Source organism: Psammomys obesus, unplaced genomic scaffold, assembly GCF_907164565.1.
Source record: "Psammomys obesus unplaced genomic scaffold, mPsaObe1.curated_primary_1811, whole genome shotgun sequence".
NCBI classification, from domain to species: Eukaryota; Metazoa; Chordata; class Mammalia; order Rodentia; family Muridae; genus Psammomys; species Psammomys obesus.
The window spans coordinates 5,045,684-5,062,282 of record NW_026591711.1 but is presented as its reverse complement, the minus strand read 5'-3'; the positions used below and the strand labels follow the sequence as shown (position 1 = coordinate 5,062,282).

The 16,599-nt window shown below is 45.3% G+C and overlaps 1 protein-coding gene across 1 annotated transcript in view; it reads right to left on the bottom strand.

The window, feature by feature from the left end:
- Positions 1–15,428, bottom strand: part of Chn2 (chimerin 2) — a 265,682-nt gene extending 250,254 nt beyond the window's left edge. The window contains exon 1 of the mRNA XM_055611796.1: positions 15,229–15,428. Coding sequence (XP_055467771.1) covers positions 15,229–15,277 — 49 coding nt within the window. The 5' untranslated portion in view covers positions 15,278–15,428. The remainder of the gene's footprint in view (positions 1–15,228) is intronic.
- Positions 15,429–16,599: the final 1,171 nt, after the last annotated feature.

Sequence of the window (16,599 nt, the reverse complement as noted above, 5' to 3'; positions counted from 1 at the left end):
ACAAAGATATTCAAGTCCCAGGGACACTGTTGCTGGCATCCTCACTCCAGGCCAGAACCATCACTCTGTCCGACTGACAGCCTCTACATGAAGAGCAGGAGGAGAATGTCTCTGCAAGCCAGAACTGGAAAGCAGCAGCTGCCTGAAAGACGCTCATTAATTGCAGTCAGTAGTATAAATTGTACAGCTCTAGAAGTGCTCCGGTTAGTGCCGATTCATATTTTAGATGTGATTTGGATGAAACACATTTTTCTTGGCTTGTTCAGGATAAAAGTCAACACTATCAAGACACCCAAGAAAGCTACTACCCTGCAAAATTTTAGTCTTTCTAAGAAAGTATTTATAGTAAAATACTGTGATCATACATGATCAAAGGGTGCTGGCTCTTTTGAGGAGAAATAACCAAAGAGGCAGCCGATGACGACGATATCATTACAAACATCTGCACAGACAAGAAGACGTCTTAGGAATGTCTACACAGACAGCCTTCTCAGGAGAGCAGAAGCACCAAAGGCACAGCTGTGTTAGTAGCCACCCAGGCTAGTAATGGCCCAGAGGGACACACAGCTCTGGTCTCCAGGGTTTGGAAAGCTGGAAAAATCTAACTAACTAGTCATGGAAAAAAAATTAAATAAATAAATAAATAAATAAATAAATAAATAAATAAATAAATAAATAAATAAATGGATTACTTAATTATTTAATTAATTAATTAAAACATGTTAGTTGCTTGTCCAACATTGGGAAAGTATCTTCTGCTCTCCCTGTTCTTTAGTGGGAAGGAAAATGTTCTTGCTGTTAGGGGAGGAGAGGAGTGAGGCGTTTGTCCAGTGGACGCTGAATGACCAGTCTCCATGGTCTAGTCTCAGGAGATGAACAACTGGCTGGAAAACAAAAATGAATGTGGAAATAAATGGGATATGAGGCCCCAGATTGGTTTGTAATTTGTTCATTGGTTTGTAAGCTGTTCAGGAGAGTGAGACAGGACTCTAGGCTTGTGGTCAGTTTGGACAACTTGGTACAATCTCAAAATAAAAGTTAGAAAGTGGCCTGGGGATATAGTTCAAAGGATGAGTGCATGCCTAGGATGCAGGGCAAACCCAGTACCACAAGGAGGAGAGGAAGAGAAGGAGAGTGGGAGAAAAGGAAAGGAGGAAAGGGAGGAAAGAGGAGGAAGAAGCACCACAGTATGACATGTAAATGATCAATGCTGTGGGCCTAAGTGGCTCCTCTGGGGTCACTAGCACCCCATCCACAATGGATTTGTCCTGTGGATTTTCTTCCTACAGGCTTACTTTGTGGACACTTTGTCTTCTTGTTTTGTTGTTGTTGCTGTTTTGGTTTGGGTTTGTTATTGTTTTGTTGAGACAGGATCTCCTTTATAGACCAGGCTGGTCTTGAACTCACAAAGACATGTCAGGCTCTGCCTCCCAGGTGCTGGGATTAAAAGCATGTGCTACCGTGCCTGGTCCTCATTGTTATCATATTATTTTTTGGCAGTTAAAAAAGTAATAGCTTTGATGTTATACAATTAAAAGATAAGTAATAGCTTTAATGGATACAATTAAAAGATACAATTCATCTGCTTAAAGAAATGCAAAAACTTAATGACTTACCCTGTATTTACAGATATCTGCAACCATTACCACAGTCAAATTTAAATAATTTCATGGTCCCAAAAGACAATTCCTATCTATCAGTAGTGGCTCACTTTCCTCTCCAACCCTCAGGAACAATGTTCTGAGTCTATGATTGTGTCTCCCATCAGCGGTCTCCTGCAGTCTTCTGTGAATGGCTTCATTCACTCACCACGATGTTTCTCAGGCTCATCTTGTAACAGGTAAATTGCATCACTGTGTTTACTTTTCCCAAGTGTCCACTATTCACTTTTGCAATGGGCCTGTGAAATGCAAATCAAGTTAGGATGTCCTGGTTCGGAAAAGGCGGTTTGCTTTTGTTGGGAGTGTACTGATACAAAGTACTCCTTTGTATATTCCTAGTTATATTTGTATTTTATGAATTTAAAGAAAACCAATTTTCTAAAAAAAAAAAAAAAAAAAACCACTGAAGCACGAGTCAATGCGAGTGTGTAACCAGTCCTTATACAATCAACATGTGGGTACTCCTGTGACAGACTGCCTTACATATAAATATTCACTCCTCACACCTAGTTACTGAGTGATTTCTGCATGGCAGATAATACTCAAAACTGTAGCTTTAGCACTTAAAAACAAACAAACAAACAAACAAACAAACATAAAAATTCAGAGTAGTGGACTGGAAGAAGACAGAGAACGGATGAAGAATCCAGGGAAGAATGAGGAAAAATAATGCTCCTAAGTTGGGTAGTAGCATCCTGATCATTGCATTGTAGGGTTCACAACATGCAGGTCTACTGGAAAAACTCTTTTACATGTAGAAAGTTCTCTGGGGACAACTGTTTGACTTTACGATGCTACAAAAATGATGCACATTCAGTAGACTATACTTTAAACTTTGATATTTTTTCCCCTGACGTAGATAGTCTCCATCAACGTAGGGCACCAAGCCACAAGCCCTCATCAGCCATGTGAGCCCAGGATGGAAGCAGGACAACATTGTTAGTAATGGGATCACAGTATGGGAGCAGGGCTGTGGCCGTAGCCACGTGATCCTAAGGGAATCTGGCAGCAGCAGCACTACAGTAACGCTGTGCTGCTAAGCTCTGGTGCTCAGGTACTTTGGATGTATCCCATGCGTGGTAGTTTGAATGACAATGGCCCCCGTAAACTCACAGAGAGTAGGTTAGGAGGTGTGGCCTAGTTGGAGTGGGTGAGGTCTTGTTGGAGGAAGTGTGTCACTGGGGGTGGGCTTTGAGGTCTCAGAAGCTCAAGCCAGGCCCCATGTCATTCTCTCTTCCTGCTGATCCAGATGTAGAACTCTGAGCCCCTTCTCCAGCCTGCATACTGCCACGCTTCCTGCCATTGATGACAATGGACTAAACCTCTGAAACTCTAAACAGCCCCAATTAAATGTTTTCCTTTACAAGGGTTGCCTTGGCCATGGTGTCTCTTTACAGCAATAAGAAATTCTAACTAAGACATCATGCTTTCACAATTTATAATATTTTACATTTACAAATGTGCTTATTTGGATGCAACCCATCATAAATTAAAAAGAGTCTGCACTGCATATTAAATAGATGTTAACTTTTAAATAAAGAGCCAGTCTTCTGGATAGGAAGACTGGTTCCCATCCAGTGGCATCCCTTAGAACTCTCTATGCTGATTTAAAATGGCATTGGCAATGTGGGGTGCACACTGGCTGATGTGGTTCCGTTACATGGCACAGGTTTAAAAGCCTGTTGAAGAGGAGCTCGTCCATGTATTAAGAAAAGGTGTACACAGACTGCACGTCCTGAGCTGGGTGATCACACCTCACCCAGGAAAGGAACCCACAAAGCCTCGTTCTAGCATGTGAATGTCTTGAGAGCAGAGATTTGAATTTTTATTTTCCAATAAATTTTCAAATCTCTTTCAGAGACACTTACAGATTCAGTTCTTAGAGTCTTGGTTGTCCATTTTATAGACAAGACACTGGAGACCAGGGAACAGTGTCCATTGATAGTAGTGAAACCTTATCAAAAGTACTAGGTTCAGATGCATCCCACCTTTATTTGCAAACCCCAAGAACCCACTGTTAGAAATAAATTTCAGGAAGTCAGTGTAGAGCATGGGAAAGAACAGCGATCCACTGCATGGCTAGCAAATGGATGGGATTCATGACTGTGAAGAAATGTTGCTCAAACTCCAGATGGAGTCAGACACGTCTCCAGGAACCTCTGAATGACAGACTTCCACTCAGCTATTCATGGAAGGGAGATGCTGCAGGCATCTCCACCCGGAAAAGCTGTCGTGCATTTTTCACAAAGCACTCTGCTAGTACAGTAGCAGGCAAAGCTAAACACAGACTACAGCAATCAGCAGGTTCTTAGGGCAAGTGACATTCAAACCTCATCATGCCTTACATGTGTACTTGTCTAGCAATTGCTATGGCAGTTCCTAGCCATAACATGATATTAATTATCTCAGCAGAGCTTACAATGCCCCTATCAGTTGATTTCTTTTTTCCCGTCAGAGGAAGAATTTATATTTGTGGGTGGGGGGAGGAATATAGGGTTAGTTTGGCTCTGGCAAAACCAGCATCGGGCCCTCGTGTGGTCAAAGTTCAGTCTCGGGGCATGGTAATGTCACAGAGAAAGTGAATTTTCTTGGTCTCTGAGTAGCTGCAATCCTAGATATTGATCACGAGGGAGGTGGCAGAGAGGGAAATGGGTATAAGGCAAGGAAGGCCCCAACCAGAAGCTCACAAGTCAAAGGGCACATGCTGTGGGAGATACTACAGTGCCCTCTGCATATGAAAACCAGCAAATAATAAACACGCTTTAATGTTCCCAGTGCTATCTGTGGGGACAAGCATTGTAAAACAAAATGGCTATTTTTTCCTATAATAAAGTGAATTTGAATGAGCAACTTAAATCAATATTAGACGGTGGTATTATGTGTATTAATATCTACACATCATTAGCATAATCCCAAGTGAATTCTTTCATTACTAAAAGTAATACTAGGCTTGACTTTTCATTTCCTTTGGTATTAACTTATATGCAATATAAATTTGGTTAGAAATAACTTTTGTTTGAAAGCTGATCTACTTTCATTCTCTGAGTAGACACAGACACAGACGTGTGTGTGTGTGTGTACCCACACATATACAGATTGACAGCAGGATGCTTCAATCCAGAGACTATCAGAGCAGTGTTTTGAGAGGCAGAGAGAGAGATGGACCCCTTGTCTCTTCGGTCTCTCAAACAGTTTCAGAACACTGCACACTTTCTTTGAAAGGGTACACACAAACCTAACCTACAGATGTGTAAAATCTGGAATTTCAGTGAATCCAAAACAAAACAATAGAAAAAGAAAAACCCTTCTATATAAGAATCTAATGAATGCCCAACCTCCTCTCCGTATGACACTTCAATTCAAAATCCATGTATAGATTCAAGAATAACTAATGGTGTCTTTAAGTCTGGGACTAAAATCCAGACCTCAGAACATGGGCTTAGTTGTTTTAATGAACTGGGCTTCACTTTCTGGAGAGCATGTGGTGAGACGAGGGTGTGCAGCAGAGGCTGTGCCTGGCTGTGTCTGTTATAAAGGCTGGAGCAGGATCGCTCACCGGAGCCACCCAGGCCAGTTCTGTCTGCCGCAGAGATGTGAGCCACATACACAATACTAAATGCCCTACGGGTCATACTAACATTTCCAAATCAAGTGAATTTCATTTTAAAGTATATCATTTTATTTAATCTAAATGTTATAATTTGAACATATATTTAGTATTTTTGAAGGTTAATAGGATTTTTTTGTTCGTTTCTGTTATACTGCCTTTAAACCTGTGTTGGTCGGTTTTATGTTATCTCATCTTATGTTATCTTGACACAAGATAGAATCCTTTGGGAAAAGGATTGCTCAGTTGAGAAAATGCCTCCATAAGTAAGCCTGGCCTATGGAAACAGTGCCTTAAGGATACAACGGACTGATACACACATGAACTCACAGAAACTGTGACAGCATGCACAGGGCTTGCACAGGCTCAAGGCTGATGGGATCCGAGGATTGATAGTAAGAAGTGCACAGAGGATCCTACCCCCAACCAGTAAGCTATCTGCAACTGACACTTACTGGCAAAGGGAAGTCCTTTTTCTCCAGTGGAATCTCATTGGGATCATCAACCACACTCCAGGGTAGGCCCAACGCTCAGGAGTAGTTGGCCAACACAAATGAACTCGATGTTTTTGTGAGCGCTTTTGTTTCCTTTAGCTTTGCTTTGGCACATTTCAACTTACTGATGTTTTGTTTGTTTTTATTTTCAGTTTTGTGAGTTTTGTTGTTGTTATTGTTTCCTGTAGTTTTGTTTCATTTTTGCGATTACGTAAATTGAGTGGGTGAGGTGGCTAGGAGGAGTTGGGATGAGGAGGAGAACTAATTAAAATATATTGTATGAAAAAACTGTATTCAATTTAAGAAAAATAAAAGATTGGCCTATAAAGCAAGTTTGTGAGGTGTTTTCTTGATTAATGATTGATGTGGAAGGGCCGAGCTCTGTTGCTCTGTTTTGAAACTATTTTATTTGAGGTGCCTTAAACCCTTTTCCTCCTAACTCTCAACCTTAGGTAGGAGAGGGAAGGTTGGTAGGGAGAGGAAGCATATACCCCTTTACTTCTCCTGGCTATTTAGGGTCAATGGGTTCATTTAGGGCTATACCAATTCTCCATCAACAGCAAAAGCAGCAAGTAGTCTCCTCCAATCCGCTGCATTGAAACGTTTCTATCTGTCTCCAAGCTGCCTCTGGTCTCTCCAAACTGCCACTCGACACAGGCCACATCAGGCGACATTGTCTTTCTCCAGACTCTCCTACTTATATCTCTCAGAGTCCTAGACCACACCCATCTCCATGGTGCAGGAGGTAGGCCCTTACCAGCTGGCAAAGACCACGCCCGGCAGGAGCTGTGGACAAACTGAAGCCCAAACTAAAATCCCACACTTGGGATTAAAACAAAAACATATTTTCATAACATAACTAAGTCTTTAAAGAAACCAAAACTTCCTTTACACAGCTCACTAGAGGTGATACCAACCCTGGGCAGGTGATCCCTCACTGCATAAGAAATGGCAGGCTGAACAAGCCATAAGGAACAAGCTAGGAAGTAAGCAGCAACCCTCCGTGGCTTCTGCATCTGTTCCTGATCCCAGGTTCCCACCTTAAGCCCCTGCCTTGACTTCCTCCAGTGATGGTGACCTGAAAGTTGTAAAATGAAATAAATCCTTTACCCGCCCCCACCAAGATGCTTTTAGTAATCAATAATTCAGAGACTGACCATAATTCAATGACCCCCTAGCCACATGAAGCTGCCATATCGATCAGGGCAGATCTAGGTCTGAGAAAGAGACTACTATAGGTGAATCTGCAATTTCTGCACGTTGAAAGTGCAGCCGGAGACTAACTCCTGAAGCCATGTTCTTCCTTCCTACTCCTAACATAATCTCTTGGGTTTATTCTTTAGGAATAAAACCATTTCAGGGAAAAGCACTTTACGTTGCTACCATGGCACTATCTGAAACAATAAGGAAGCTCTGGGTTTCATTTCCTTGAAACAGTGAGCACTATGAAACCGTAAAGGTCAGCTACAGGCACTATGAAACCAAGGACCTGGGCCTCTAACAGTGAGAGAATTGCTTAAGATCACCACCCCAGTGATTCTGTGACTCACAGACCCTAGTTCCAGAGTCTAAACTCCTCTAGATAAAGAACAGGCTATGAACATCACAGTCTTCAGATTACTGGTTTCTGAATCTAGTGGTCTTTCTGACAGTCATTGACCCTTTAAAGATGCCCTCCACCTCCCCACTTCTGTTGTACCTGAAGGAGGTGGTAACAGACATTCGAGAAGAAAAAGTTCCTTTTCTTAGGAACTCTCAGGTTCCTGTATCTTATTGGTAGGCATTTCTTCCAACTTGAGTGAGCTTAAAATTCCAAAAACTAGCCTGATTTTTTTAAATACCCAATTCATTTGCATTGCCCTACAAGTGGGCCTGCTGCAAAAGGAGCCTAGTTCTAGGCCAACAGTTTGCTGCTCAAAACGCTCTCAGATATGATGGCTTGGATATACAGTCAGTCACGTGCTGTCTGCCTATTCACAATTTTCCTATTTTCTTTATGATGCTTTAGAAGAGATACAGTTGAGAGACCCAGACATTTCTAGACATAGCCATTTTATTCTTTGAGGCTGAAATTAAAGTTCACTGTGGATTTTTTAATCAACTTACCAGTAAGGAAACAACAGACTTTTTTTTTTATTGAAACTTGAATCAAACTTCAGGGCTAAAAGAAGATCACACCATCATTCCACAGTTCTCGTCAAAGTCAAGGAGAAACTACTCTTTTAAAAAGCCAGCTTGCAAAATTAACTAGAAAACTTAAGCTGGAAATTCAAAGGAATCCAGATATATCGGGATGACATGCTGGGACTTTTCCGTCCTCAGTTTGTTCATCTGTATTACTTAGTCCTCTGTCTAAGAACTATGTACACCTGTGTCATCCAAAAGGAGTTTTTTTTCCACAAGGATAGAAATGTGTGTTCCAATACAGCAGCCACTGGCCATGTGTGCTTTTGAGCATTCAGATGTTCTACAGGAAATGGGGGACTGGATACTTTCCAATGTAAACGGCAGTAGCCACCTATGGCTAATGGCCACTGTGGTTAAAGCAGTGCTATCAGAACCTGGGGCAGGTTGGATTCAACTCAAGTCTTAGTGCAAGGCCCATTTAAAATACAAAGCACTGCAGGTCTTTTTTATTTTTATTTTTTGAAGTACCACATAATTAAGCAGAACATCCTCCATGAAGCCAGACAGGGTGGGGGAGGGGAGTCTTCAGTAAATTCTCTAAGGTTGATGCTGCTACTCTGAGCCAGGAAGAAGGCTGGAGAGTTGGTGTGTGGGAATTAGGGCCCTAGAGAACAGTCAGCCACACTGTGACCTAGCTAGGTCCAGTGGACAGATAGTCCTGAGTTCACTGGACCTTGATCTTCACAGGCACCAAAGCTCAGGGTCTGCTAAACAACCACCAAGCTCTGCTGTACTCCAAACCTGCTCAGCCTGACTCATATTTATTAGTGGACAAAGGAGGATTAGACACTGGTTGTTTCAAATTAATAATTTATGCTGCTGATACCACATTGCAAAAGAGGTGAGGCCGGATGATTGACAGGCCTACCTGCTGAAACAAGGCAATGTTGCAACTAAGTCATACCATGTGACTAAATTCATAGATCAGCACCCACTATGCTGTGTGATTCATGGTGAGGAAGAAAGCTGGTTATTTGTACAAGGAACTAGTGGCAGCTCTCGCTGAGTCCTCAGCAAGAAGTGCTCTCATATGTCAACGGTCACATCCTAGGCCATTGCCTTCACTCCCTCTGGGAGACAATAACAGAAGTCCCTGGCAGAGCTGACTGCCTCTGGGGCCGGTACAACCCTAACAGACCTGGCTTCTTCTCACCAAGGCCAAGTTGAATAAACTCCTGCTGGTCACTCAGAGGTGCACAACTGCATTCTGTTCCCACCAACCAGCATACATTGAGGCACAAGGGTCCACACTGATGCAGATCCACGTGAAGGACAGAAGGCCAGCCTTCCCTCCCACATGGCCTATGAAAGGGAAGGTGGGAAATGCAAATACACTCCTCAGAGATACACTCACTGATTGGTGAGTGCTAGGTGCATGTTACCAGTCATTTGCCAACCTAATGCCAGGACCGCTTTTTCTTTCTCTGTACATATCTTGGCAGGAACACTGATCTTTTGGCAGAAAATTCTTTCCCTGAACGTGCCAATACAGCACTGTGCATCTTTTCCAACTAAATGTCCGGTTTCTGTTGCTACTGTGTAGGAACAACAGGAGACCCTGCCGAGTAGCAGATGGCACTCAAGGCCAACACTGAGGCCAACACTGAGGTCAGGCCCAAGGTAGCAGTTAAGAGTACACACTGTCCCAGTTAAACCCTATGCAGGCTGGCCTCGGAAAATACCTGATGTTTCCATCCTTCAAAAGTCAAACCAAGACGGTCACTCATGGTGGTAGGTGGGGGAATCAGTATCTCAGCAAAACACACAAATCAGTGTGCTCCAGGTCAGATACCAAAAAGCTACATCCTCAGTCTTCTGCTGCCATGATCACACACTTGAGATACTTAGTAGTATCTCAAGATGCTTAGCTTAGTTTGGCTCATGGTCTCAGAGGCTTCAGTCTGCAGTCAGTTTTTGGGTCCACTGTGGAGCAGAACCTCATGGCAGAAAATAGGTGGCAGAGGGGAAAGAGACACACCCTCAACTCATTAGGCCCTGCCTCCCAAAGGTCCTGCCTCCTCCCAGTAGCATCAAGGGATGGTAACCGGTGCATCAACCTGTGACCTCTGGGGTTAAGATAAAAACCACAATAGATGTGTCTGCTTAAGAAGATTGCCCTATTGGGCTCATCCGAGCTACTACAAGTGGCTAGTGGAGCCGAGTAAATTCAATCAGATGTGAAAGGGCCACCAAGGAAGGAGCTGGACTTCATGGGAGAGAATGGTTTCTCCCTCAACATTAATCTTAGTTTTGCAACTTTTTAATTGTGATTTTTTTAACTCTAGTTTTTGTGCTTGTGATTTACAATAAAACAGATAATCAACACTCCCTGCTAATATAGATGATTGTGACGTTTATTTCCAAGCAGCTCTCATTCAAAGCAAAACAACATCTTCCACACATAACTGAATACCGCAGAAGAAATTTTCTGGTGTCCAAAGACCCAAAAGATTTCTCAGTGTTCAGGTCCGCCTCTGTCATGGTTCCCCGACGGAGATTGGATCCATGCAACGCCTAACTACGCACACATTAGAGTTTCCCAGAGTGGCCAACGACCAGGTCCTCCCTCTGCAAGTAGGACTGGGAGACTTTCTGTGCATGTCACTGGGCACACCTTCCCAATAACAGGTCAGAAACACTCCTGCTTGCTGCTTCTGGGGTCCACACCAGAATGACAGTGGCACACAGCAATACGCCCCGCCCCTGATGCTGCTCTGTAAAATTCACATAAACACACACCTCAATCGTTTAAGACTGTCGTATCAATTAAGGTTCTGATGACTGTATACAGGGCTGACTTTTACCTTTTTCCTGAAGTAAAAATGGCCAACTTTGTCCCAATAATGCCATGTGCCCATGTTTTCAAAATGTTAAATTCTTATCCAGGGGTCTCTTTAATATTTAATATTTAATAATCTAAGTTGTTCAATGACTAGAAAAGATCTCATTTGTTTACTACATTGCATGGGCTGTATTTTTTTTCTTTCTTGATTGTGAAATTATCCATTTGGCAATCACATTACTAATATGCAAAAGGTTCTTATTTTAATTATAAGAGCAAATGTGACCCATGATTATTAACAAAACTGTTTTTCAAATCAGCCTGTTTACTTCTGGATATAATCAAGTACAATGGGTTATATTAAAACCTTAAAAATACTTATTTCTGTGTGTCTGTGGGCAATTTAAAATAATAAAAGGGATCAAACCTTCCTGCCAATCTAGGTGACTGTGAAATTTAATTATCAGCGGTCATCGTTAAAACACAGGCATATCAATTCCTTTTACACCTAACTGAATCCTCCAAAAGAAAATTCTGAAGAGTTTTCAGAAAACGCATTTTTAAGTTAATGTTAGCCTGTTAGCCTGTTAGCCTGATCACTTCGTTTCTTGTGTGGCAGTTGGTGACAGGCACGAAGACACACTTGGGTGATGTGGTCAAAGACAGCAAGAAAGATTATTCAACTCAGAGAACCTTGAGCTTATGCTGAGCAAATTGCCACAGTTTCCCTCCATGCAAACACCAGTGAATTTCATTCTCTCTGTTGCTCCTTGGAGACAGGGTTAGACCATATTAGGAAGTCAGCTGTTCCTTTACTAGGGCTCAGATGTTCAAGTTCATTCTTTATTCTGGGACCATTCCGTCAAAGTCTCCAGGAGGTGTCCCACACACCAGGATAAAGGACCAATGCCCCAAGAAATGCAAATGAAAGCCACAGACTGATGCAGCTGGAGGCCCGGGTCTAAGTTCTCTGTCTTCCTGCAACGCCTTTCTCTGCCTGCATTCTGGGGCGCCTGCACTCTGGGGCACTTCACTCCCTTGCCATGCACACTCCTCTACAGGGCACACTGCATCGCTCTAGAGCAAGGTCCAGGAGGTGCTGCCTACCTCTGCTGCTGCTTCTCAGGGAGACTCTTGAGATATCAATGCAAGTACTCGAGGGTATGCCTGAAACCTGGAATACCCTCAATAAGTGTTTCTTTAATGGAGTCCAAACTCAAGATTAAATTCAGCATATGCCCTGGCTGGTTCTGTGTCAGCTTGACACTAGCTGGAGTCATCAGAGAGGAAGGAGCCTCAGTTGAGGAAATGCCTCCATGAGATCCAGCTCTAGGGCATTTTCTCAATTAGTGGTCAATGGGGGAAGGCCTATGCTGTTGTGGGTGGTGCCATCCCTGGGCTGGTGGTCCTGGGTTCTGTAATAAAACAGGCTCAGCAAGCCAGGGGAAGCAAGCCAGTAAGCAGCATCTCTCCATGGCCTCTGCATCAGCTCCTGCCTCCAAGTTCCTGTCCTGTTTGAGTTACTGTCCTGACTTCCTTTTAGTGATGAATAGCAATGTGGAAGCAAAATAAACTCTTTCCTCCCCAACTTGCTTTTCAGTCATGGTGTTTCGTTGCAGTGACAGAAACTCTAAGATGGTACATGAGGAAAGAAACGGGTTTTATATGCACTGGGCACTGAGTTTATTTCAGCACCTATGGTTGAAACCATTGAGCACCTTCATGTTGTTCCTCAAAGAAGATAATCTGCTTGCAACAAACATTCTTTTTTAAAGATTTATTTTTATTTATGTGTACATGTTTGTGTGTGGGTGTGGGAATGCCTCATCACACACATGCTTGTGTGTGTGCGTGTGTGTGTGTGTGTGTGTGTGTGTGTGTGTGTGTACATGCACTACATTTGCAGGTATGTCTGTTGAGGCCAGAAGAGAGCATTGATTCTCCTGCAGCTGGAGTTACATGCTGTACATGCTGTACATGTTTCCATGTACCATTAGTACTGGGGATTAAACTCTGATCCTCCAGGAAGAACAGCAATCGCTCTTAACCACTGAGCCATCTCCCCAGCCTCTACATCACGTACTCTTATGCATGACACCCTGTGCCAAAAGACCTCAGCATACTGATTTAATGAGAGAATTGAAGCTAGGAAAAATTAAGTAACCTACCTCAAGATGCCTCACTGGTCAGCAGTGGAGCCAGAATTCAAACACAATGATCTCAGAAGTTTGAAGCTACAAAGAAAGCTAGAATTATCTCCCTTGCTAAGCCTTGAAGCTCAAGCCTGGCCCACAGTTGGCCCTTCAGCATGGTGACTAATGGGTTCACAAAGTGCCCTACTTTCTCAGACTCTGGCCTTTGCCTGAGAGAACCCAGCTGCTCTGAGAAGCAGGCTCTATTCTTTGCTGCTCAACACCTCTCACAGGTGTGAATTGCTTGTGTCTTCTGAATTATTCATTATCCACACAATGGAAAGTGTGCCTGAAAAGAACTATGATTCCATATTTTGCAAGACATAGTGTCTGATCAATTGGTGAACTAAGCTGAACAAGCCCACAGGTCAGGCTGATTTACATAAAATAATAAATAGATTGTTGTCCACTCTCTGCATTTCAGATTTCATGCACTCCCCCAGTTTACAACAGGATTGAAAACAGCAGTCCATGAAACGGGAAAGAAAGCCATGGTAAGCATGCTTCCCCTATCTGCAAAACAATTACCACCCTCTAAAGCTTATCCTGGCTTCTTTGAGCAGGGGAGTCTTCCCAGGGCTGAGTTAAGATTTTTCAATCAGGCTTCTTAAACTGTATCAAGATCCAAAATTTCAGATGCCACAGCTTCTGTAATCCCTGCCTCCAGTGAATCCTGCGATGATGCTATTTCCTCATCCTTTCTCGGTCTGCCCCTTGCTACCTTCCTCTCCCTCCTACCTCCCCCCTGCTCAGTTCATCCAATGGGCAGTCTTTGGAGGGGGAGAAATATGTGCTAATAGGAAGCCAACATCTCTGCATTTTAAATTCAACGTTAGTCAACCAAAATGAATTGAAACGCAGCACCAGTGGTTTGAGGGTACTAAAAATAAGCCATAGCATTTGCTGAGTTCTCAGAATTAAAACCACAGGCGGTCAACTTGTTGCTGTTCTTAATAAGAGCTGACTGCTCTGCCCACTGGCTGCTACTGCCAGCAGCTCAGACTGCCGGACACCTAACAATGCTGTTTTTATTAGTTGGCAGCAATCGCTAAAGGAAGTGTCATTTCCCTGGGACTAAACCCGAACCCCCCCCCCCCCGCCCCAAGAAAAAAATGGCAGATAGCTTTCAAGAGAACACCTTGAACCACGTCACAATTGTGTCTTGTGTCTTGGTCACAGTCACCTTGTGTTTACGGTTTGGTTAGCATCACATCCATAGATGTGGCTCCTTTTATGCCTTCCTTCCTGTCCAGTTCGGGGACCCTCCTCCGCTCAGAGTTTTGAAGAATAATAAAAAGAATGCAAAGGGACAGCATACAGTTTTAATACACTGAGCATTCCCACCAGGACTTCAAGGCTGTCTTTGACCCTTGAGTTCTGTGTACCACACCAAATGTCTTACCAGCTAGCCCTTCAGAGTTCCTTATTAAAGTTCTCAATGACCAAAGGGGTAGTGGAACTGTGCCTAATGCATCATTCTGATTAGAAACCTGTCATGTCCAGAAACCAGTGGGGCTGCCTCCATTGATTCTTATGCCTTCACATTCATTATCATTTTTTTTTCTCTTCAATTAGACCTGCTGATCAACCCTAGAAAAGCTGAAAGCCCTTTTTTCACCCAGCCACATTTAACACGGAAAAAAAAATGGAAGCCCTGAGAGTAAAAGTACAGTGAGTATAAGAACATGTCTAGAAGCACTCACACATACATGCTCTGCCTCTCTGTCTCTGTCTCTGTCTCTCACACAGACACACACACAGTAAACATGCCAGGACTCAGAGAGGCTGGGCTAGACCTCCCTTCGCCTATCCCACTTCCAGTCAGAAGAGCGAGGCACAGTTTCCTCCTGGCTGCTCTCTCCAACCCTTGCCCCAAGTGTCTCCAAGGAGTTAATTTCTGAAACAAACAAAGAAATCGAGTCTGCAGGGAGCAAGGGTTTGCACCCTTTGGCTCTGTGTATCCAGGGTAGCGGGCGCCAAGGCAGACAGGTCCGGAGGCCGGCTTCGCCTTCACCTTCCCCGCGCCGTCTGCCCCAGTTCCAGCTGTGCAGAAAGTGCGCGGCTGCTCTCTGCTACTGCTCGCCAGGAGCCCCAGACCCCTGGTCCTCCCGCCTAGGACGCCACCGCCTCCCACCTCTGCGCTGTCACAGGTCAGACAGGGAGATGCTGGGGCACCGGGGTTCGGGCCACCCTCACAAGTGTCCCGTGGGACGCCCACGTCCCGCGCCTCGCTCTCCTAGAGCAGGAGGAACGGCCACAGGTAGACTCTCCATCCCCGGACGGGCGACCGCGCGCTGAAACTCACCGGAGGACACGGAGGAGCCGGACAGACTGGAGTTGCTGGACGCTGCCATCTCGGCGCTGTGCGTCTCCGCTCGCTCAGTCCCGGTGCGGGCGGCGTCGCCGCTGCCTTCGGCCGGCCGCTCGCAGCCCGCGCGGCCCCCAGCCCATGGCAAAGTCCTGGGGACGCGCGGGAAGCACCGGCCTCCGGACTCTGCCTGCACTTCCTGCTCCACCAGATGACGCGCTGCTGCCGCCGCTATTTATTCGTGCTCGCCGTCCCTCTAGGCGCCTGGGCGCGCTCTGCTGCGGGCGTCGGGGTGGCAGGGGCTCAGCGAGGCCCGGGCGGCCCGGCGGAAGGATGGGACCGCCGCTCTCGCCGTCCCCGCGGTCCCCTCCACTGGCCCGCTCCCTGCGCGCGACTGGAACCTGAGCGCCCCGCGGCTCCCGGCACCGGCTCTCGGGATCCCGCCTCTGCCGCCGCACTTCGAGCGGTCCGTGCAAAGGCGGGGGAGACAGATAGACAGCGACCTCCCCCTTCTCCCTCCTCCCCAACTCGGCTCGCGCGCGCACACAAAGGAAGGAGAGGAACGCCGGCGCTCCGGGCTGAATCTGCTTCGCCGGCTTGACAGCTCCTGCACCCCTGGCTGCAGGGGGAGGCTGCGGACTACGGGGCGGGGACCGACAGGACTGGGAGCCTGCCCCGAGGTGTTGGGCACGCCGCCAGGGACGCAAGGCAGACCGTGCAGCGGTGTACAGCGCTGCTCCTCGGGTTGGAAGGGGATGGAGGAGTCGTAGGAAGAAGGTAGTGGGACTGGCAGCAAGCTCTGGGCTCTGGAGCAGCCACACAGCGGGGGGGTGGGGAATCCAGTAAGCGAAGGCGGAGTCTCTGAGGACAAGGTGCTAGGTTGAAGCAGGCCGGGATGCCGCCACCGAGGTTGGGGAGCGCCCTTCCACCACCCTCCAGTTTGTCCTTTGTTGCTCAGGAACCGAAGGTCCCTGCCCTGCCAAAAGAAATGTCTCCTAAAGCACCCAGGGAGCCAATCTGGCTATACTTAAGTACACCCAGCCACTGGCAGGGACCGTGTCCAAAAAGTCCATTAGGCTTCTGAGACTGGTGTTCAAAGAAATAGGGACAGCCCAAAGGTGGCATCAGGCTTACACAAAGAAAGAGATCCTCTGCCCCTTGAAAGGATCCTCACAAAAGACTAGGACTCTGCAGCAGGTGCGAATGTACCCTTTCAGGACCAGGAGCTGCCTAGGTGTGTGAAAGAAAGACTGGAGCAGGTGTGTGCCATCCTCCCGTATTTAAACCTAAATTAATTTCACTGGGAGGAAATGTCATGCAGATATATATATATATATATATATATATATATATATATATATATATATA